The sequence below is a fragment of the Asterias rubens genome, chromosome 1, assembly GCF_902459465.1.
Source record: "Asterias rubens chromosome 1, eAstRub1.3, whole genome shotgun sequence".
Lineage (NCBI taxonomy): Eukaryota > Metazoa > Echinodermata > Asteroidea > Forcipulatida > Asteriidae > Asterias > Asterias rubens.
The window spans coordinates 1,944,192-1,967,315 of record NC_047062.1 but is presented as its reverse complement, the minus strand read 5'-3'; the positions used below and the strand labels follow the sequence as shown (position 1 = coordinate 1,967,315).

General features: G+C 39.7%; 1 protein-coding gene across 2 annotated transcripts; it reads right to left on the bottom strand.

The window, feature by feature from the left end:
- Positions 1–356: 356 nt before the first annotated feature.
- LOC117299782 (E3 ubiquitin-protein ligase MIB1-like) lies at positions 357–18,277 on the bottom strand. Of its 2 annotated transcripts, XM_033783301.1 has the most exons (16): positions 18,199–18,277; positions 17,503–17,621; positions 12,478–12,576; positions 11,611–11,782; positions 10,984–11,090; positions 10,516–10,707; positions 9,340–9,461; positions 8,721–8,874; positions 7,625–7,788; positions 6,865–7,016; positions 6,021–6,183; positions 5,443–5,597; positions 4,097–4,223; positions 3,111–3,317; positions 1,900–2,096; positions 357–1,294 (listed from the first exon to the last, which is right to left on the bottom strand). In XM_033783301.1, the coding sequence occupies exons 2-16, from the start codon at positions 17,606–17,608 to the stop codon at positions 1,246–1,248; spliced, it is 2,166 nt and encodes a 721-aa protein (XP_033639192.1). In that variant the 5' UTR covers positions 17,609–17,621; positions 18,199–18,277; the 3' UTR covers positions 357–1,245. The 2 variants fall into 2 exon arrangements, with proteins under 2 accessions (XP_033639192.1, XP_033639201.1); XM_033783310.1 differs by lacking the exon at positions 18,199–18,277 and having other exon boundaries at positions 17,503–17,673.
- Positions 18,278–23,124: the final 4,847 nt, after the last annotated feature.

Below are 23,124 nucleotides of genomic sequence, written 5' to 3'. Positions count from 1 at the left end.
CACCAGAAGTTCAACATCAATGACACTATGACTGGGGCTGTTGAAGTGGATAGAGACTGGGTACGGTTTCTTAGTCTTTATGGAAGAGACATGATTTGCAAAGCGAAGACTAAGTTTGGTCTTAGTCTCTCCCACATATTGTAGCCCACATCTCTTACATGATATGACATAGACTACATTAGACGTGCTGCATTCAGAGTCGGTCTTGATGTTGTATGAAGAGCCAGTGGTATGACTCTTCACCTTAAGTGATGGATAGATTATTTCATATTCTTCCCGAAAATGTTAAAAGCGAGACCAGATCGTACCTAGTCCAGTCAGGATACAGCGATTTCCACCGTTAATCCAAATCTCACATTACGAAAAAATCAACTATTAGACAGAATGGTTTTCCTGCACGGTGATTGGCTGACGATGACATCATCGACTAATATGGCAGCTAGCTGTTTTTCGTTGGTATGGTATCCCGACCACAAAGGCAGCGTAAGTAAATAACAAAAGAGCCCGTCTATACCATGGGATGAATGAGCTGATCCTCATTCAGCTCACAGGCGCTTTTATCATACCAACGAAAAACAGCTTGCTGCAACATAACGATTAATAATTATTCACATAGAGGTCACGCACGAAAAAAACGATGCATATTCTGCAGATAAATCACAAAGGAGACTAGTGACCTGCGGGTAGACTGTTTGTGACTTAATAGTTTCCAAAAAATCATTTTGGTTTCCCAGAGCACATACTAAAGCATGTATTGTTTGTCACACCCTTGTCAGCTATATGTATAACCCAATCAAACCACTTATTGGTGGCTGCTAAAATACTTTTATTTGTTCCTCTACTGGACGTCAGAAATGGAAGACTTCCGAAGAAGTTATAGCTGACAGAAGAGTAAAGGGACACATCGACTAGTTTGGGATTCTGTGACTTTACGAAGTAAAAGGACAACCACACAATTTTGAGCTTTTTGTGTGGATCGTAATTGTACTTATAAAACGTCTTTCCAACCATAATTAAAAGGCGTTTTATATCCCATAGCGCCCAATCTAAGGCAGCAATGTGTCTTTCTCAAACAAGTACACCTAGTACAAAACCACCTAGTACAAAATTTCAACCAATAAAGAATCTTTTAAAACTTAGTAGGGCCTATTACACATGCAAAACAAAGTCAATTTTTATGATGTTCATTATTGGGCTCAAGCTGACTATAAGTGACGCGAATCAGATGATGCACCGTCTTGAAGTCTAGCTGACCTTACAGCTGACATTTTTTCCGGAAGTTGGCCTTGCCGCTCTGGAATAACAGAAATAAAAACAGTTGGCAGTGTTTCGCTTTACAGATTTAACTTAATAGTGAAATAATTTTGAACTATAGCTAAATGGGGTCGGGTAGGCTCGGCAATGTCGATACAACAGTTAATATATCAGGCGTGCACGAATGTAAAGTTTGTTTGAACCGGAATACATTGGTCGGTCCAATACAGTAACTAAGATTGTATTCATCTGTATTGCACCAGTCTAGATGATGCAATAATCAATGTAGCAGCAGACTAAGTAAAATAATCAGTATGTTGGCTTTCGAGGATCATGTAGAACGCCAGATACCGCTGTCAGATGCAATTGTGTCCGCCATGCAATACTGTCCGCTCCGGACACTTTTGCAAAATGCAATAATATCCTCCGAATAGTATTGCATATAATACAGGACATAATTGCATGCGACACCGGCCTAAGTGGACACATCACTGAGGCACTAGTTGGTTTTGGGTAAAGTTTGTCTGTACGCACCCAATCCAAACAGTGCACTCTTATTGTGTCCGCCATACTTCGAAAAGGCTATCGCTGCTTTACAGCACTGTAGTGTCTCACTGTCGCATAATAACACGTCGGATGACTCACCTTTTCTTCTGGAAAGTCTCCTTCAGGAGTTTCTCAATGGAGGGATTAACAACGACATCAAGTACATTCTGTCCCTTGTTGTTCTTAATGTAGATGTCTGCGTCATTTTTGATGAAATAAACAGCGATGGCAACGAGGTTTAACTTTTCATCATTCGCATCGCCTCCACTTTGAGCTGCATTGATAAGTTCCATCAACTGAGAAAACGAGTCATTGAATATATCAGTAACTATATTTCTTATTGCTCTATTTGGTTAAGCTTTCTATTTCTTCTTTATACAATGTTTGGGTGGCATAGTTGGCTTGTGCGTACAGCGCTCGCCTCTCATAAAGTTCATCCTGGCTCAATACCCGGCTAGTACCATATTGGAGCAGAGTTGTGCGTTTGTTCTCTGCTGTGCCACAAGGATTTCCCAGACCATCCGGTTTTCCCCCCTCAGGAAAAAGCATACACTTTCTATCTCTGGCTGTGCTCCGTGGTCATAATGGGTTGATGTGGCAGCCAAAGACGTTCTTGCATGCCAGCTTCTCAAACACGTTGTAGCCGCGTCCTTCGCAATTCAGCTCTTAGCTGCGATAAAGCCTTTATGATGACTAGCCTCCCAAATTATTAATGTTTCTATAGCAGCGAGGAACCTAATGTGTTCAGTAGGCCCACATCAATGTTAGTTTAAGGTTTCTTACCCGTTTGTGACACACTAATATATAACGTATGGAGCTGAAAACCTTCTTTAATTTGTTATCTTGTTTCAAACCAGCCGTTTAGTTAGGAGTGGTCGTTTATTATTGTATTTTGTTGTTTTCCCTGCTTGAGTCGAGTTGGACGTCCTTAGACTGGATATGATGGGGGGGGGGCGGGGTGCAGTTCCAAAAGTTGTTTAGCTTTGTTGACCTTTAAGGCCACACTTCTTATGTTATGCTTACCCACCACCACCAGAGTGTGGCAGTGTCTACGATGACCCTCTGGTAGGGAAAGAGCCCCTTGATATTGTCACATGTCATTAAGTTCTCCAAATTGCCTTGCACTGTGTGGAGGCTTAAAATCATTGATATCCTATAAAAGACCATTCCACATTATCTAAGTGGGGGTCAGATCCGTGGGGGTCTGACTCGCTCATGCTTGAGGGGTTTACACAATTTGGCCAACGAACGAATGTAAATAACCTGGTTGTATAAAAAGATATTAATTTAGATTTTCAAAAATAAATTACCTTTCCCATTGGAGTAACTCCAAGGATGTCTTTCATGGAGGCTTTTATCATGACAATATGGAGGCTGGTATCGCCATCGCTGTCCTTTGCGTTCACATTGGCGCCATTATTCACCAGAGCTTCAATGCATTTGTTGTGACATTTTGCACTTGCTAGATGCAGTGCCGTGTTCCCAGACACGTTTTTGAGATCTTTCTGGCAGTTTACCTTGAAAAATAATAATGAGTTAATGCTTAAAGGCACTGGATACTATTGGTAATTACTCAAAATAATTGTAAGCATAAAAACTTACGTGAGAAACGGCTCCCTCTGAAGTAATGTAGTTTTCGAGAAAGAAGTAATTTTCTACTAAAATATTTGAATTTGATTTCGAGACCTCACGAAATCAAGCATCTGAAAGCACACAATATCGCGGGACAAGGGTGTTTTTTTCTTCCATCATCATCTCGCAACTTCGACGACCAATTGAGCTCAAATGTTCACAGGTTTGTTATTTTGTGCACAATGTTGAGATACACCAAGTGAGAAGACTGGTCTTTGACAACTACCAAAAGTGTCCAATGTCTTTAAAAAATACTCATCATAATATCCTAAAACTCCTGGCAGAAAATTTTCACTACGGCAACCAAGTTGAAAATAATTTGGGAGAAAACGATTCTAAAATGGGCAAAGAAACTATTGCGGCAAACGGTTTTGGTATACACAAAGTGCCAAAAAGGGCGCCTTTTGCAGTAGCGTCATGTGTGTCCCCACCCCCCCCCCCGCCCGGAATTGTTTTGTTCTGCAGTAACAAATTGCCATCCTCAACAAAACTCCTGATTAATTTGTTGTTTTCGAGGATTCCCTTTTTTAATCGATTTATATAAAAAACATTTCCCCTTTGAAAATCACGACAAAAGTGGCAATTTTTACCACTAACTCTTGTTACCACTTAAAAAAAAGCCGCGTATCCAAATAACATTAATATTCTGAGACGGCGCCCTCACCCGTTTAACAAGGGTTAACACAATTTCTGGGTGGTCGTTCAAAGCAGCGAGGTGCAGTGCAGTGAAGCCGTCAGATTTCTGCATGTTGAGCATACCTGGTGCTTTCTGCAAAATCCTCTCAACGGCACTGGAATAGTGGAAGTTAAATAGTGAAACATATATAATTTAAACGACCAATTCTATAAGGTTGAAATGGCCACATAGGCGCCATGTTGAAAATATACCACAGTGCATCTTGAGAAACCGAGTGTAATCATAACAAATAAATTAAGCTGCCGAGATGGACGCTTGCTACAGTTTACAAATTCATAGTTGTGTAACACATTGCCTCGAAATCAGTGATAATATTTAACAATAATATCGAAGTCTTATATAATATAGTGCACGTGTCTACCAAACAAGGTACTCACGGCGCTGGTATATACAAACTTTCAGAAAGATTATTACAATGATGAATTCTAAACCCAACTATGAAGCACCTTATAAGGGTTTACCAGGTGCTACGGCGCATACAGTAGCCACAGCCAGGAACACCGGGGCAAACCCCTTTTCTTTTCGATAAGTGCACTGGGTTACATGCGTTACACAACACATGAGACCAACGGCTTTACTTCCCATCCGAAGGACGAAGCAATGGTTCGGTGTCTTGCTTAAGGACACAAGTGTCACGGCTGGGATTCGAGCCCTGATCAGAAACACCAGAGTTTGAACGATACACAAGCCATGATGGGTTGCTTGTTTTCAGAAGATTCTGTGCCCCCCCCCCCCCCCCCCGATAGGGAACTTTTTTTATTGAAGCAAGCACCATGAGCACTTTTTGTGGATACCGGCGCTATAGAGGACGTCATTATTAAGGCAACCTATGTTCAAACTTCTTCTGATAGCGCCCTCTGTCCTCCTTCAGCACACTTTTTTTGTGTGTTTGTTTAGCTTCCCTTGGTCGACCCCGCGGTGCTAACTCGGGTGAGCCCCTGACACGAGCTAATAGAACGATCACACTCGCCCTCTTGTGGTGATGGCATGCACCTCAGGTCACCCCAAGTGAGCCACTCCACAAGCAGGACATTTGGGGCTCACCCGGCGGGTGAGCCAGTCAAAGCTATTCGAACGAAACGGGAAACTAAACGAACGCACCCAATAACTTCCCGCGGGTTGGGGGACAAAATCTCCGGGGACAGATTTCCTCAGTGTTGCTTGGACGCGGATTGCACCCAGAGAATATCGTGCTGTCAAATAACATTATGGTTGTTTTAATATGGGAAACAAAATTATGCGGGCAGATGCAGAGGTAGAATATAAAGTACAATTTGGCTAGTGATTCATTTTAGAGGTTCGATAAAACTTACTATCTGCTGTTTTTTATGGCTGCGAAATGCAAACTGTTGAAACCTTTAGCATCCACCATTTTGAGATCGACACGTGGATGTTGAACCAAAAGTTGAATGTTGCGAGACTCGTTCTTTTCAATGGTAAAGAACAATGGGGTGTGGCCTTCTTCTGTCTGCAAAGAAATGATTGGAGAATGGAAACATGTCACCCAGTGCTTCAACACATCCAACGAGTGTAAACATGTCACCAGGCAACCATGTGGCCAGGCTTCAACAAGTTCATTGTGAGCATGAGAATCTATCAAGTGAGTGGAAATATAATATGTCATCTGGTGGCTTCAATGTAGTCAATGTAATAGCATGTCAACTTACGGGTGGGTGTTCAGTGGTTCAATGTAATTACACCATCTATGAGTGGAAAAACCTAGTGACTTCAACAGGTTCGATGTAACTGCATGACCTAGATGATCGTGCAGTCGGAGAAAAATAAAGGCTCATGTTGAGTTACGACATACCATTCTTGCATTGGCCACAATAAAACAGTACCATAAAGCTGCGCTCCAATGGATACAATACATTGTAAATGCATGACTTACTTTGCAGTTGACGTTACATCCCGACTTGTGCGTCAGAATCTTTTCTGCGCATGACGAGTAACCTCTGCCTGTTGCCACGTGGAGAGGGGTCACCCCTTTCTTATCTGATGTGTTGATGTTGCTGCCTTGATCCAAAAGAAACTCCACAATGCTCGGGTTGTCTCTGTTAATACAGAATAATTAAAATTGTCATTCCTAATTTGTATTTCTATTTATTGCTATTTTTTGTAATGATTTAAGCAAAAATAAAACTGTTTGAACCAGGCTACCACTTGATGTGGGCACCAGCTCGTCAGGGACTCTCTTTGCGGCCCTTTACGGAACCACGGCTTCGGCTCCCGATTCGGCTCAAACTAGCTTGGTGCTCGCAGTTGCCTTTGCAATTGCATGTGCTTTGTATACACGCTCAGGGGTTCAGACCTGAGAACGGAGCCTGAAGCCGCACTCAAAGCCGACGCCGTGGATTCTTAAAGGACCTACATGTAAATGGTGTTTGAAGCTTTGCATGGTGTGGAGAATAAGAGCAACTATAAATATGAATATTAATAGTAAACTTGCGGGTACAACGGGTAAAAACTCTTTTGAAGGAGTGGTGGCTCTGAAAAGAGCCGGTTTGGTCTCGACGTTTCGAACAGTATACTCTGCTCGTCTTCAGGAGAATGCTGGACTACTGGAGCTGGTGGAGCTTATGTGTTATCAGTAAATAATTTTCTTAATTTGTTTAATCAATGGATATTTTGTTAATACATCTCTGTCGTGGTTTCTAGTTGTAAAGAAAACCTTACTGGAATGCGTGAAGTATGTTCAGTACATTATGAGGAGAATATTTATTAAAGTGTCTCACCCAATCACCGCAAAAGTGAGTGCCGTGTCGCCATCGTTGTCCTTTACATCAAGTGGAGCATTGTGCTGCACCAAGGCTCTGACGACATCGAGGTGTCCCTTGTTAGCAGCCGCCATTAATGGGGTCTGTCCCTTGTCATTCTTAAACTTCACCTGAAAGCAAGAAACTCCACCATTTGAGGATGTTTGAGGTTCCGACAAATGTCGATATTTCTGTGTAGTTGCCAACCCTGTATTTGCATGGCCGACAAATGTTTATAGCAAATCATCAATTGTGTGAACAGAAGTTCGGAACGAAATGACATTATTTGCAAACTTTCAGTTCAACAAAATATCTCCCATGATTGATTGGTTGCTTTGTCTCCAACAAATTCAACACTAATGTTTTGGACAGTTGTGTGACATTGCAACAAACTGTGGCCATCTGTTTTCATTTATGGCTTTCCATAGATAGTTTTCCAACCTCCTTTTGGCAAAACTGATGTACAGACATTATGCACGCTAGCATGCAAGCAGACTACCGAAAGTGCAGCAGACAAACATCACGCTGACCAATCAAAACACATAGAAAGCTTACGTCACTGCACATTATCCAATGAAATCACTGTATCTGATGAAATCTTTGGGGTATGTTAAACCAGTGCCTGTCTTTGTTGAACGGACAAAGACATAGGACCAGTCCAATACATAACTGAGTCGATTTTACCCAAGTCTATAAAACATTTTAAAACCCATAAAGAGTTAAAATTAAAAACGAGTACCGCAGCGGCGTTGTCGTTGATGATTTCCCGCACTTTTCCGACATCGCCCTCTACTGCCGCGTTGAAGAGGGACATGCCCCTTGGTGAACTTTGTCCTTCCATCAATCCATGCAGAGCCGACGAAAGTTGACTTTTGAGCATCAAAGCCATCAAATCACCTAGTCCTACAACAACCAGAGATTTTTGTATGAGAGGTATGCTCTCAAAAGGGTAATTTTAAATACTTTGAACATCGGCAACCCCACGATGTACCCTTTCCTGAGCAGAATAGACACACTGTCTTGTTAAGGTTAAGGGCACTGGCCGTACTATTTGTTAATTACTTGAAACAATTGTTAGCATAAAAACGAACAAATTGGGAGCTGATGATAGTATAGTAACATCTGTGAGTACAGCTCCCTCTGGGGTAACATTGTTTTTAGAAAGAGGTAACTTCTCATCCAAATAATAAAATACTTCAGCCATTGTCAGCTGAAGCAGTTTTTTTATGTATCTAAAAGCACACAAATTTGTGAAACACGTGTGTTTTTTCTTTCATTATTTTCTCGCAACTTCGATGACCGATTGAGCCCAAATTTCCACAGGTTTGTTTTTCATGCATAATTATGTTGGGATACACCAGGCGAGCATATTGGTCTTTGACAGTAAAGGTGTCCCGTGCCTTTAAATAACACCAGGTAAGGCAAATTAAAGAAGAATGGAACTAATTACAACAACATTGCGACATCTCAAGGGCCTTTATATAAAATCACTTAATTGGACCAAGGTTCAGTGAGCAATGGTATTTTTGTGTGGAAACCACGTCTCTGTTATTTTCAGACATTATCTCGGCTCAGATTAACCATTGTGTCTGCCCCTCCTACCCTCACCTATGGAGGACCAAAAGTCCCCTCACCCCAGCCTGTAAACCTAGTTTCTGCAATTTCCTTTTCCCCTTTTGAAAGTGTTCGAGGTCATCTCCCATATGCCTTTACATGACTGAGACAATTTTAGTGACACTTGGTTGCAGTAGACCTACCGGGTCTAAGTCTGGCGCCACCCAGCGTTATAAAGTTTCCCATTGATTGCCTGTTTTTGAAAAAAGTTATAATCTAACCTCCAAGCTCGTGTAAAGAAACTCCTTCAGCAGATGCACTCTTCTTCTCCAGCATCAAACACAGAGGATTCACGAAGAAAGTAGAGTCATCAAATTTTACTTTGACGTCACCATCGTGGTCAACCATAATCACCTCACCGACCTCACCTTTGACCTTAAAACAGTGAACGCAGCAATTGTTAATTCTTCTGCTTATAAAACACACGCAAAGAAAACAAAAACGGGAAACTAGGTGGAAATCTACACTTTCTGATGTCATGGGATCGACGAACCGGTTTTGTTTTTCACATTATTGGTTTAGTTTGTTTGTTTATGCAAACACCTTCCCATCTCGGCAAACCTTTACAAGGGGACATAAACACCAAGCTGGAAATAGCCCCTCTCTCTCATACAAACATTGGTTTAACGTTTATGATTATGAATTGCACCAACAAAATCCAGAAAATTGTGATTCAGTAACAAGACAACAATACTTATTTTGTAGTCATTGTGAAACCAGCAGTAAGCTTGGTAGGATTCGATCCAATAAACGTGTGATTGCAAGTCCTCATCAGTCTATCCACTAGACTATCATAATAAATATAAATTTTCTAAAAAGTGTTTTTAGAAAGAAACGTACTTTTATTATATCGTCGTCCCATCCACATCTCGTGAGTTGTAGTTCCTTCAATTTTGAAGTTTCCATGTTAACCAAACGGACCTTGTCACCAGAATTCACATACGGGCGTATTTTAGTGCCGTCTATTTTGAGGGGGTTAAAAGTAGATAATTCTTACCTCATGTTCTTCTTAGAAATTTCAAACTGGTATAGGTAAAATAACCACCTGTAAAACTGCATTATTCTGTGTGCATTTCTTATTCGAATCAAAAAGAAATTGTATTTGTTAGTTTCCCTTGCACGTGACAGGTTACACACACTGTTTTCATTGCACTGCAATGTCATTCACTTGTAATGTAAGAAATAATACCCATTAATAGGTTTTATTATAATTATAACACCCAAGCAGATCCTTGCCATTTAATTGGAAGATTGTCCGTCACGTGTTTGCAAATAAAAGTACCATTGCACGCTGAGTCACTCACCGTGCTTTTTCGTTCCATCCGAAAAGTACCATTGCACGCTGGCACGCTGCCAGCGTGCAATGGTACTTTTCGGATGGAACGAAAAAGCTGAGTAAAAACATCACTGCGTGCGCGTGTCTTTGGTAATGCAGCAGTGTTACTGCAAGGCATATTAGTAAATCTACAGCATTCGGCTTCTACAATTAAAAATTGTAGGCCTACGCTTTGTTTGTTTTGAAAGTTGTATATTTCAATGAAAATGACAAAGATCTACTTGGATGTTATATAAAACAAATAATTAATGTTTTTCATTCGTGCAATGGTGCGAATATGTTCATTCGTTGAAAGCTGGAATGTTCCATTCAACTCGGCTCCGCCTCGTTGAATGGAACATTCCATCTTTCAACTCATGAACATATTCGCACCATTGCACTCATAAACATTCATTATGTGTATAATATTATATTTGCCGGGTGTTTTGGGGTATAAGAGTTTGCCAAGGAGAGGGCAATATTCAAATGGTTCATTTCGCCCGCAGAGAAAATAACATTGACAATCTTTAACATTTTATTTTTCAAAAGCCAGCTCAAAGTCTCGAGGAAAATTGAGTTTTGTTTTTGTTTGCATTACCAATAACGCTTGATCTGTTGATGGTGAGACTCCATAAGCCTGTTTTGAAGTTTGAAGGACGCTATAGTATTGCAGTGTTTGGTTTGAGTGTCTATGTATTTACCAAAGACTGGAAGGTGATCTTTGTAGAAGTCTCCATTCGTCTCTTTCTCTTTGTACTTCAACTCCATCTTGCCGGCGTCGCCACATCGGTAGACGTTTTTCTTACCGTTGGGCCATGTGACCTTGACCCAAGAACGATACGAGCCGTCAGTAGAATCAAAGTCAGTGACCTTACCGACAGACCCCGCCCCTCCTGAAAAAAAAATGAATAAACTTCAAAAAGTCAATTTTAACAACACAAACGACCGATCAATAAAATAAACAACAAATAAAAACAATTGATTATAAATTTCAGTTTCAACGAAAAGAACAAGACAAACAGTCTAATAAGCAAAACAAACACAATATTTAAAATAAAACATCACAGACATGCACAAAATAATAATCTTTAAAAGAACAATATTTCTGCGAAAACAACACGAACATTTTGTGAGAGTAAAAAGTAAGAAATCTGTATGTAATTTCTTACCGTCTTGATCACCCCATGTCCAATCGGGTCCTCTGATCGCATGGGCTCCAGGGAAAAGACCCAAAGCTCTCCACTTCGTAGCCCCTGCTCGACAGGGAACATCAACGCTAAATGAAAACATAAATTAATATAGTTTTCAAGTTTGGGGTAGGCCTATATGTTTCCCCCATCACATACAGTTTCTGTAGGAAGTTGAATCAAAAGAGGGCGCTGTCAAACTTTACGTCTCTACACAGGGTGCGTTCGTTTAGCTTCCCTGGGTCATGCCCCGGTGCGTTCGAAGAGCTTTTGACGTCATTCCAGGGGCTTACCAAAATCAGCCCCCAGTGCCCTGCTTGTGGAGTCACTTGGGGGCTGGCACCAGGTAAACAACGTCACTACGAGAGCGGTGAGTGGTCGTTCGTCAGGGGCTCACCCGAGTGAGCACCGCCGGGTAGACCCAGGGAAGCTAAACGAACGCACCCACAATTTATGGTATTGAGGACAGCATCACTGGGGGACAACATCCCTTGTGACACCGACAGGACCAATACAACGACACCGTATAGATTGCCAAAACGTTTTTCAACACCCGGCGATGACTCAACTCTTTTTATAGGGTGCCCTCATTTGTTTATAAACGTTTACCCCGTTGTATTCTCGGTGTCGATCCTGGAGAATGGATGCTGTAAGTTGTGTTTATCACGATGGTAACAGCTATGGCACAAGTCGTAATCGCCACACTGGCGGCATTTCCAGCGGATCCCGAGTATACCATCTTGGCCACAACAATCGCAGGTTACATTGGAGTGCTTCACACCTGTTTTAAGGATTACCAAGAATGGTTTCATAAAACTGCCGGAAAGTTCCTTTTGAAAAATGGCGAACGGCATAAGCCAGGTTTATACTTCCTGCGATGGCAAATGCCACACAAAATGTTGACGTAACCTGGCTGTTTTCGCTGAGAATGTCTATTTTCAACTAGTGCGAATTATTCGTTATATGAAATGTGAGTTTGAATTAAACTTAAGTTGTGACGTCGACATTCTTATCGCATTTGCTGGAAGTATGAACCGGGCTTAGTGTCTAGTGACAATAAGTTTTGCAAAGCTTAAAGTGGCGAGTTTTTTCGTAATGGTAGGTCACTTTTTCAAGAAAGTTTTTTTTTTTTCAAATCTTAATAATTTTATTCCGCAACTAGAGGTTTCACGTTTCAGTGTTCACTTGTACGGAGCACTTAAAGGTAATATAATAATAAAAAAAAAATAAAAAAAAAATGAAAATGTATGCCAAAAAGATGAAATGCTTCATTCCTTTGAAGTAATATTTCGAGGGAGTGAATTAATATTTCGAGTGAATTTTAATTGTTTTACCTTTTCAATATTTTGATTTTCTGCCCCTTAAGTTGCTCCGTACTCTCGCATTTTACGGTCAAAAACAAAAGCAGGGCTGTACCCAGGCTCCGTGTCACTGCTGGCATGTTACGGTTTCAAAAAAAAAGAAGCGTGACTTTACCCATTGGTCCATTGTCGTAGATCCGTAGATCAAAACTTCCATCAGAAACACGATATGTGGCCTTAACACCCGAATCCCAGCACACTACCGCATTACTACCTGAAAACGTACAAAATCAGTCCAAAAGTGTCATGTATTTTCGTCTCGTATGCACCATTTAGTAATTGGAAAAATGTTAAAAAAACTGGTACCCTAATCCTCAATCTAACTTTGACTTTGACCATTATTTAAAATGAATCATTTCGTGTTGGAACCTAGTTCTTACCAGCACCCCCCAAAAAAAAAAAAAAAAAAAAAAATGTTTCACAATTTTTGTGTTTCCGCCCTTTTTTCTAAATGCAATTTTCTCTTTGGACCGGAAGAAAGTTCAAATTGGGGTCATATGTATAGGAAGCTAACCCTTACCAGCACCCCAAAAAACTGTTTCAAAAATCTTTTCCCCCTTTTTTGCTAAAGTGAATTTCCTCTTTGGACCGGAAGAAAGTTCAAATTGGGGTCATGTATAGGAACCTAACTCTTACCAGCACCCCAAAAAACTGTTTCAAAAATTGGATCTTTTCCCCCTTTTTTGCTAAATTGAATTTCCTCTTTGGACCGGAAGAAAGTTCAAATTGGGGTCATGTATAGGAACCTAACTCTTAACAGCAACCAAACAAAAGTGTTTCAAAAATTGTATCTTTCCCCCCTTTTTTCTAAATTGAATTTCCTCTTTGGACCGGAAGAAAGTTCAAATTGGGGTCATGTTTTCTAATAAAATGTTGATGTGCCATAAGCTGCAAGATTGAACATTATAAGACTTTAGGCGAAGTGGTTCAGAATTTTTTTTTTTTTTTTTTGTAACAAAGATCTTAATAAATTTCCGTTTAAATCTGCTCGCATCACACCTTGCACTGCTGTTGGACACAACATCGATTATTGAATAGTACTTTTCATGTTAACATTGCACACATTATCCATGTGATGGCAACGTTCCTTAGTGGTTTCTTTTGTAGTGATGAAAACCGATATAGATAATAACAGTTATGAGTCTGTGATTATAACAACAAGTATACCAATCATTCAAGCTGTTGGCTAATAAATGACATTCATAAATACCTGGGATAGTTTCTTCATTTTCATTGGTTGAGAGGACAGCACGAGGGGGTGTTTCGGATGATATAACCACAGCCAGACGTGTTTAAACACAGTTGGCTTATGTGTGGCCCCTGAATCAGCACAAGGAGTATACAATTTGGATTTCCGACGTTATAGCCTCGTTCATCACTTTGTATTTCAACCAAGCAAGCTGAATTTATCCCCGAAAGTTGGAGGGTTCTGAAGCTTGGTGAAATCTAGGATCGTGTGTTATGGTTAGGGTTATATTTGAGACGATTTGTAAACACATTTTTATTCAAAACCGTTCTTGAACAAAACAATAAACTTATTTATAGGGAAAGAGCCCGAATAGTTGAGTGAATGCACGGAGATCGGTGAGTGAATGTCGTCTGCGGCAGAATCATTTAGTCTGGTTCCCAACATAGTCGCGCGCGATTAGCCGTTATGAGAGGCAGAAACAAGTTAGTTCCACTTTAAATTGGATCGACCGTAAACATGGATAGAAAATAACGCATAAGTCGTGCACGATCGGCGAGGGGGCAAAGCTAGAAGAATTTCGTCTTAAATGTACGTGTTTTTTTGTTCCCTTATGAAGGTAAAGGTATTAATGAATGGGAATCCAAGTGTTTTGAATCAGTTTTAAACTAGTGGTTTAAACCCGCCGAGGTCTGGTTGTTGATAATTCGTACCAGTAAAATTAAACCCGCCGAGGCCTGGTTCTTGATAATTCGTATCGGTAAAATTACCAAGAACAAGGCCTCGGCGGGTTTAAACCACTAGTTTAAAGTCACCTGGAAATATATATTTTTTTTGCTTTCAAACATAACAGCATAGGCTTACGAACAATAAAACATTTTTTTAGTAATTGTTTGTCACGATTTATATGTTTAAAAAATGTATAAAGTTGTTTGGGGGCTGACTTCGCCTACCCCTTTTGTGACGCCAATCGAGGCAGACTTTGCTTGCAATGCGTATAGTAAACACACGCGCAAAGTACATGTACATCCAACTCGTGAGTTGGTACATTTCAAAATGTGTTTTTCTGCATTCAGCAGCAATACACCTGGTCGGCATTGCCGGAAAAAAGCAAAACAATTGTTTTGAAACGTACAAACTCACGACTTGGTCCGTACATGTACTTTGCAATTGAATTTGTAAATAACATAAGAACTGATTTTTTAAAACCTTAGTTAACTGTTTATTCACATTCCACTGATCAAAACACATATATTAGTGACAAAAGCTTTATTTTGAAAAAATACCACTTCCAGGTGACTTTAAAACCTCTTCACCACACATTGATTCCCTTAATAGAAACCTTCCCAACAAGCTGTTTGAACTATTCAATTTGATGGTGAAAACATAGTCAAACTAAAATACCTTTTTCACAACTTGAATGTTAAAACAAAGACTTTGGGGAGAAAAACAAGTAATGAACAACTACATAATAATATCACGTTGTAGTTAAAACGTTGAGACAACTATAGCTGTAACAACTTGAATACTACAGTGATTACAATACCAAAATACAACGTGTTTGCAACGTGATAATTTTAATAATGCCGAAATACAGGGTGCAGACTTGACTGCAACAATGCTAGAACTAATTTTTATCAAGCCGAACTGCAACGTGAAAGCAGCTTGGCTGCATACTAAATTAAATATTAGGCATAGTTACGTGTTTTTGAACACTATAATAATTAAAGCTCTTCCGTGTGGTTCTGAGTTAACTAATCACTGCATACCTTTAGTCAACCTTTCACCTTTGATGTGCCCTTAGTTTGACTTGAAGTGGCCTAAAAACATATAGCAACTGTTGATCTTCATTCTGATACCGACTATAAAACTGATTTTAAACTTCACCCTTAATTACCCTTGGTTGACCATCACTTGTGTTGACCTTTACTTCCGGGTCAAAGAGGGACCACTATTTTTTGCATTTTGTTTTGCCTCATTGGCGTCCAATGTTTGGCAACACAGTAGAACAGAGTTACACCCTTGGTCGGGAATTTTTTATGCTCTAAATGTGAATGTGTGCATGTAGGCCTAGTGGTAGTAATTTATACACGGCCCAAATATAAAGAATTGTGTGTAAATAAATACAAATATGAATACTTTAACTGGTAAAATTAACAATATAATATGCTAAGGAATAATTTCAATGTTTTCACTAATATATGGTGTTCCATATGTGCCACCTTTATTCCGATTTTTATTTACCGTCGCATTTTTTTTTCCCCCATATTTTTTTTTTTTCGTCGCATTTTTTTTTTCCGTCCCTTTTTTTTTTCGTCGCATTTTTTGTTTCCGTCGCTTTTTTTTTTCCGTCGCATTTTTTTTTTCCGTCGCATTTTTTTTTTCCGTCGCATTTTTTTTCTCGTCGCATTTTTTTTTCCGTCGCTTTTTTTTTCCCGTCGCATTTTTTTTTCCGTCGCATTTTTTTTGTATTTTTTGTTCCACGTGACTCCCACGTGATGAACTTTGAGCTTTCTAGAAAATGTATACGTTGAGATTTCTCGTTTTGCGTTATACAAGGGGGTCTATAGACCCCTTGCATAACGCGAACCGCTACACGGACGCTGAGCTCACGCGCACGTTTTTACGCACAAAGAACAGCTATAGTCCAATCATTTGCCTCCTTTGACCCCAGTGAGGGCGCTTTTTGACCCCAGTGAGGGCGCTTTCTGAGCGTGTGACGTCACATGCAAGGGGTCTATTGATTTCTATAGTCCCCAAGCACAATTTTGGGAGTCAAATCTTTTGTGCATAATTTGATATTTGTGCACAATTTTGACTCCCAAAATGGCGGACAGGATAGGCGCGTTTGAGTGCGCTGCGCGTTGTGCAATGGGTCTATACGGAAATGTTTTAGCGAGTGCACTTTTGTGTGTGGAAGGAATGCAATCGCTATTGGCCCCCATGGAGAAATGAAAACTGGGGGCTACCCTGGTTGAATAAGACGAAATAAATTTATAGGTAAACATACAAATGACGCAAAAAACCCACCCTTGGTCTGGTTTATATTAAGTATTTTATTGTTTTACCACCTACACCCATTTTGAATTTGTGAGTGTCTTAAAGTCCTAGTCCTCTGTTTGGGTTTATTTTTTGTTTTCTAATTATTTTTTGTAAACATGCAATAGTGGTGCATAAACTGTCTCCCCTTAGGCCTTGGGTGCAGCCATGTCATGTTTGAATAATTTATTTTCATGTAATTCTTTCAGAACAAAATCACTGAGGTGTACCGCTATATAAATACCATGATTCGATCAAACAAAGTCAGTTCAGGCCAACGCATTTCTGCTGTGTTCTTACGTTTTCAGTTGGTCAACCCCCCCCCCCCCCCCACCACCACTCAATCAAAATTTCACATAAATCTCTACGGGACTGTACTATTAGAGGTATGCCTCTTGTATGAATGTTCATTTGTATGCTTACAGCAAGGGTTTTACATAACTGTATAGGCCTATGCTTTATACTTGGCTCACTTTTATCTACAAGTGATACTACGATTCAAAAACTTACCTTTCACTGACGAAGTATTTTACCCCTGGTGACTGGTTACTGTCGTATTGTCTGGCCTTGCGCTGGCTGATGAAGTAATGAAGCTGCAAATCCCTATAACCGGTAAAAATGGACGCTTGAATAAACTAAACGCCGGGGGAACTCACTTAAAAAATGCGACGGAAAAAAAATGCGACGGAAAAAAAAAAATGCGACGGAATAAAAAATGCGACGGAAAAAAAAAATGCGACGGAAAAAAAAAATGCGACGGACAAAAAAAAAATGCGACGGAAAAAAAAAATGCGACGGTAAATCAAAATCGGAATAAAGGTGGCACATATGGAACACCATACTAATAGCACATCAGGTAATGATAAAAAAATCCTCGTTTATGAATCGATGATAATATATACGTCTAGTACTCACTTTTTTTCTCAGGTGTTGGGATGACTGTTCCCACGCAACCTCTGCCTCCGTCCTGGTCGTTCCATTTCCAGTCCGGGCCTCGAACAACTCGCAACCCCTTCAACATCTCTCAGTCTTTGCTGAACAGTTTCGCATGCAAGTAACATTGGATTTTACGGCATCGTGAGAGAAAAAAGGTAATTTTCATAGCAAAATATCTAATGAATGTGATACAAGTTCAATGACGATTTGAGACAAGGCTGGTTTATTAAAGACAGTGGACACTATTGGTAACTGTCAAAGACCAGTCTTCACACTTGCTGTATCACAACATATGCATACAATATCAAACCTTTGAAAATTTGAGCTCAATTGGTCGCGAATTTGCGAGATAATAATGAAAGAAAAACCCTTGTCACACTGAGTTGTGTGCTTTCAGTTGCTTGATTTCAAGACCTCAAGTTCTCCTTACTTCTTTCTCGAAAACTACTCCACTTCAGAGGGAGCCGTTTCTCACAATGTTTTGTACCATCAACCTCTACCCATTACTCGTTATTAAGTAAGGTTTTGTGCTGATACTTTTTTTGAGTAATTACCAAAAGTGTTCACTGCCTTTAAGTTTAAATACTTCTTTATTGGCTATACGTTTATTGTTAAAAATGTTTATTTTGATCTACTCTCTCTGTCTGTATTTAATATCTACAAATATTTGCTTACCAAATACGGTACCAGATTCGCCAAGCAGAATATATTTAGGAACTCAGCTCCCATAAACAAGCTGTGGTCCAGAACTCCGCGACGGTAACACTAAGGTGCGCCCCAAGTTGCACTCAGCTTAAATATTTTGCTGCGTTGATAATTTATTCATGTGGGGAAGTACCCAAACTATTTTAACAAAGGATTTTACTATTGGACAGTTGGTGCTGATGTCATGGCACCTTGTACTAAATACTGCGTCATTAATTTATTCAAAAGGGGAGTTAACAAACAACAATTAACAACGGCTTTTGTATTGGTACATCACGGCACCTTGCACTACTTATGCTGCGTCATTAATTTATTCAAAAGGGGAGGTTACCAATAATTAACAACGGCTTCTGCTATTGGTCAGGTGTTGCTTACGTCGTGACACAATCATGTTTGTTTATAGCAACGCGTGAAGACAGCCATGTGCCTGCATTTTGTATTTCTCATCCTAACATGAAATAGCAGTACTAGATATTATTTGCAATGACAGTGATTAAATGCCAGGGCCAGGGTATTTTTTTTTTAACAAACCAAAATGTGTGTTAGCACTGTATACTCAGTACTTTCCCGAGTCCTGTGAAAGCATATCACAGGCATGTTACTCGGGTGGGATTCGAACCCACGACCCTTGCAATTCTAGAGCAGTGTCTTACCAACTAGACTACCGAGGTTGCCCGGCAGCTAGAGGCAGTTCGAATCCTATGTTTTGGCAGCGGGTACCGCAACGATATAATAGATGTTAAATTTGCATCGGGGATAAAGAATATTAATTTTGGTTTTTACCCATACACCGATGTGTGTTAGCACTGTATACTCAGTACTTTCCCGAGTCCTGTGAAAAAAATATCACAGGCATGTTACTCGGGTAGGATCCTGCGATGTCAAATGCGATGAAAACGAATTCCCACGTTTTGAACGTGAATGCCAAACTATGTTGATCACGTATAATACAAAGTTCAAAACCTGTTAGCCAAAAATAGGACAGGCTTACAATGTTTTTTAGTCAATTGGCTTTTGCGGGGATTTCCGTCCTTTTTTCACAGTGAATTGTGCAATGTGGGTGGTAAACCTGATTCTGGGTATGACAACAGGTCTTAACATTTAAAGGTACTGGACATGTTTGGTAATTGTCAAATACCAGTATTCTCACTATGGTTATCTAAAACATTATGCATAAAATAACATATCTGCAAAATCATTTTGTCAAAGTTACAAGAAATTAGTGACAGAGAAACTCCCCTGATGCACATTAATGTGTTTGCTTTCAGATGCATGAAAAATACTTCAGGCTGAAGTCTTATTCTTATGAAAAACAATGAGTGAAAAATTAATACCTCTTTCTCAAAAACCATTTAGTTAGTTCAGAGGGAGTCGTTTTGCACAATATTTCATTATTGTATAATACCAACAGCTCTCCGTTGCTTGTAAGTAAGTTCGTATATTATGCTAATATTTGTACTAAAAGTGTCCAGTGCCTTTGAGGGAATTGTGAATAATGCCAACTTTCAATTACTTCAAAACTGCTTTAAACTGTATAGCTAATGATTACCAATCACACAGTCACAGTTTCTCTCAGATGCTTTGCAAACCGTAACCATGAATTGTAAAGGAATAAAGGAAGTCCATTCAGCATCAAAACTTCCAAATTCAATCTCAATGTGCCCTCCCAGACCTAGCTCAATAAAAGTACACATTTATATACATACATTAAACACTCTAAAATTGCAGTAAAAAATTAAACAAACGATGGCAAGTAAAAAGCAATTACACAAACGATATACACAAGGTACTTTTTCAAAATGTCCACAGATTCACACCAAACCTAGAGGGACTAACTTAAACAACTGTGTGATTCGTAGAACCTAGTGCGTAAGTGTCCTCCAAAGTCCATGAACTTTGTCCCTAGACCATTTTGATGCATTATTTTTAAAATGTTGTTTATGCAAGTCCCCAGACACACAAGGCCTGAAGGCCACTTCAAGGTGTGGGTTACAAGTCAACTTTTTTTTCCAGGGACCGTTGCCACCTACACCCGGGGCTCAAACAGGGTTTATACCCCCTTTGCAGTCCATACGGATGTAGGCTGGTGTCATCTTTTTAACGTTTAGCTTTTGATTGTCAGTGTGTTCAGTGTGCTGAGATACTTAGTAGTGCACTTAAATTATTAGATTAGATTAAATACACAATTTATTTGTTAAATCTTCTGACAAAATTCTTTGTTGATTGGGGCCGTCCAGAGTAAGGCAGAAACAAAAATCAAAGCAAAGTGTCATCCCAGACCCCGCTGACTGTTTATAAACAGAGAAAAGAAAGCAAAAAAATAATATATTATCGTTCATTAAATTATAAAAGCATGAAACACAGAACTGACACAAATAGGGTAAGATATGAAAATGACAGTATTGACCCAAACTAGTGCCACAACTCTAACAACGAGAAGCAAAAATGTCCCCTCCCAAACCCCTTTACAACCCTTTGGAAAATGTCCCCTCCCAAACCCCTTTACAACCCTTCTCAAAATGTCCCCTCCCAAACCCCTTTACAACCCTTCTCAAAATGTCCCCTCCCAAACCCCTTTACAACCCTTCTCAAAAAGTCCCCTCCCAAACCCCTTTGCAACCCTTCTCAAAATGTCCCCTCCCAAACCCCTTTACAACCCTTCTCAAAAAGTCCCCTCCCAAACCCCTTTACAACCCTTCTCAAATGTCCCCTCCCAAACCCCTTTGCAACCCTTCTCAAATGTCCCCTCCCAAACCCCTTTGCAACCCTTCTCAAATGTCCCCTCCCATCCCCTTTACAACCCTTCCCAAATGTCCCCTCCCAAACCCTTTTATAACCCTTCTCAAATGTCCCCTCCTAAACCCCTTTGCAACCCTTCTCAAATGTCTCCTCCCAAACCCCTTTGCAACCCTTCTCAAAATGTCCCCTCCCAAACCCCTTTGCAACCCTTCTCAAATTAGCACAATCCTCAGGAACAACCGTTATAACTCTGCAGTCAATTTTAAATTTGGTTTAACCAACTAGACTACCGAGATTGCCGTAGCTAGAGGCAGTTTGTAAACAAGCCTGTAATGTGCGAGTAATAATTATGCCTGTGATATTTTTCTTTATTCTTTATCCCCGATGCAAATTTAACATCTATTATATATCGCTGCTAAAACAAAGGGTTCGAACCGGCTCCAGCTGCGGGCAATCTCGGTGCTCTATAGTTGTTAAAGACCCTGCTCTAGAAAATCAAGGGTCGTGGGTTCGAATCACACCCGAGTAATATGCCTGTTATATTTTTTTTCTTCACAGGAACCGGGAAGGTACCGAGTAAATACAGTACTAACACACATCGGTGTATTGGACAAACCAAAATTAATATTCTTTATCCCCGATGTAAATTGAACATCTGCAGCGAAGCTGAAAATACAATCACCCAGTTAGTACGTGTGCCACAGAGTTCAAAATCGCACTGTTTGCCAGAGTAGCTATTGACACTATATAAATAATAAGTCGGGATTGCGAAGGGAAATTTCCCTTTTTCCCCAAGAATGATTGGATCAGCCATAACACCTGTTACTATATGTGTCATGACCTTCTATACTTGCTTTAAAGCCATTATACACTTTCGGAACAGAACAAAAAGTTCGCAGGATTCACAAAAAACTTACAGGGTTTACAGGACTTCAAGACTTCTCTTGAAATATTATTCCATGAAATGCTTTACTTTTTGAGAAAACATTGAAACAATTATCAATTCTCGATAGCGAGAATTACGGATTTATTTTAAAAACATTGTCATGACACGGCGAAACGTGCGGGAAAAAAAGAGTGGGTTTTCCCGTTATTTTCTCCCGACTCCGATGACCGATTGAGCCTAAATTTTCACAGGTTTGTTATTTTTAATTTAAGTTGTGATACACGAAGTGTGGGCCTTTGGACAATACTGTTTACCGAAAGTGTCCAATGGCTTTAAAAGGTATGTTTACGTTATTATTACTCAAAGTGATTATATTCATGATATTTTCTCAGTTTAGTATTTGGCTAAACCTTTACTGACAAATGTTGTTATATATTCTCTTACCAATGTTATCAATTTGTACCTTTCCCGAAATTTATTTTTAGAATTTGTTTAATTTCTTGAATAGTTGGTGTTTGTAGCCGAACGAGATGTGATTGTGGTAGTGATAATGTATTGATGTCGTTACAAAGTCCGAACGCCGACGAGACCAAAATGTAAACAAAGTAAAAATCTTTGCTGAACAACTATTATGATGAGTCTCTTTATAGTCGATGTGACCTGTGACATCATATGTTTACAAAAGAGCCACCAAGCCTGGATTTCCTGTAGGCACGATTTGTACACAGCCTAATGGGAGAAAACATAAAATCTTATATTTTATCGAGATTCTACTGTCCAATTCTTATCAACTGTTGATATGATGAAAGGGGGGGCACATCTCAAAACTTGTCTAGCTTTTTTATTTTCATAACTCTTGGATTTATGTGGAAATTATGCCACAAAATTTCGACTTTCCCATATGACCAGTGCAGTTCCTTGCCTGCCAGACTAGCCAAAGAATGTGCAAGGTCACACTTAATGTAACAAAGGTCACATGGTCTATATTATGACAACGGACAAGATTAATTCTTTGTTCATTCTGTTAAATAATTTAATTTCCCCACCTTATATGTTTTATATTGAAGCACATGTGTCACATTGATAAAAAATTATTGTCAAAGACCACACTTGATGCGACCCAATACACATAAAATAACCAACCTGTGAAAGTTAAAGCTCAATTGGTTATCTGAAGGGACAAAAACAAAGTGGGAATATTATGGGAGGTTTTCCACCATGAACAACTTTACCGTGTAAGTTGTGTTCCAATCTGTGTCGCGTGCACCCTT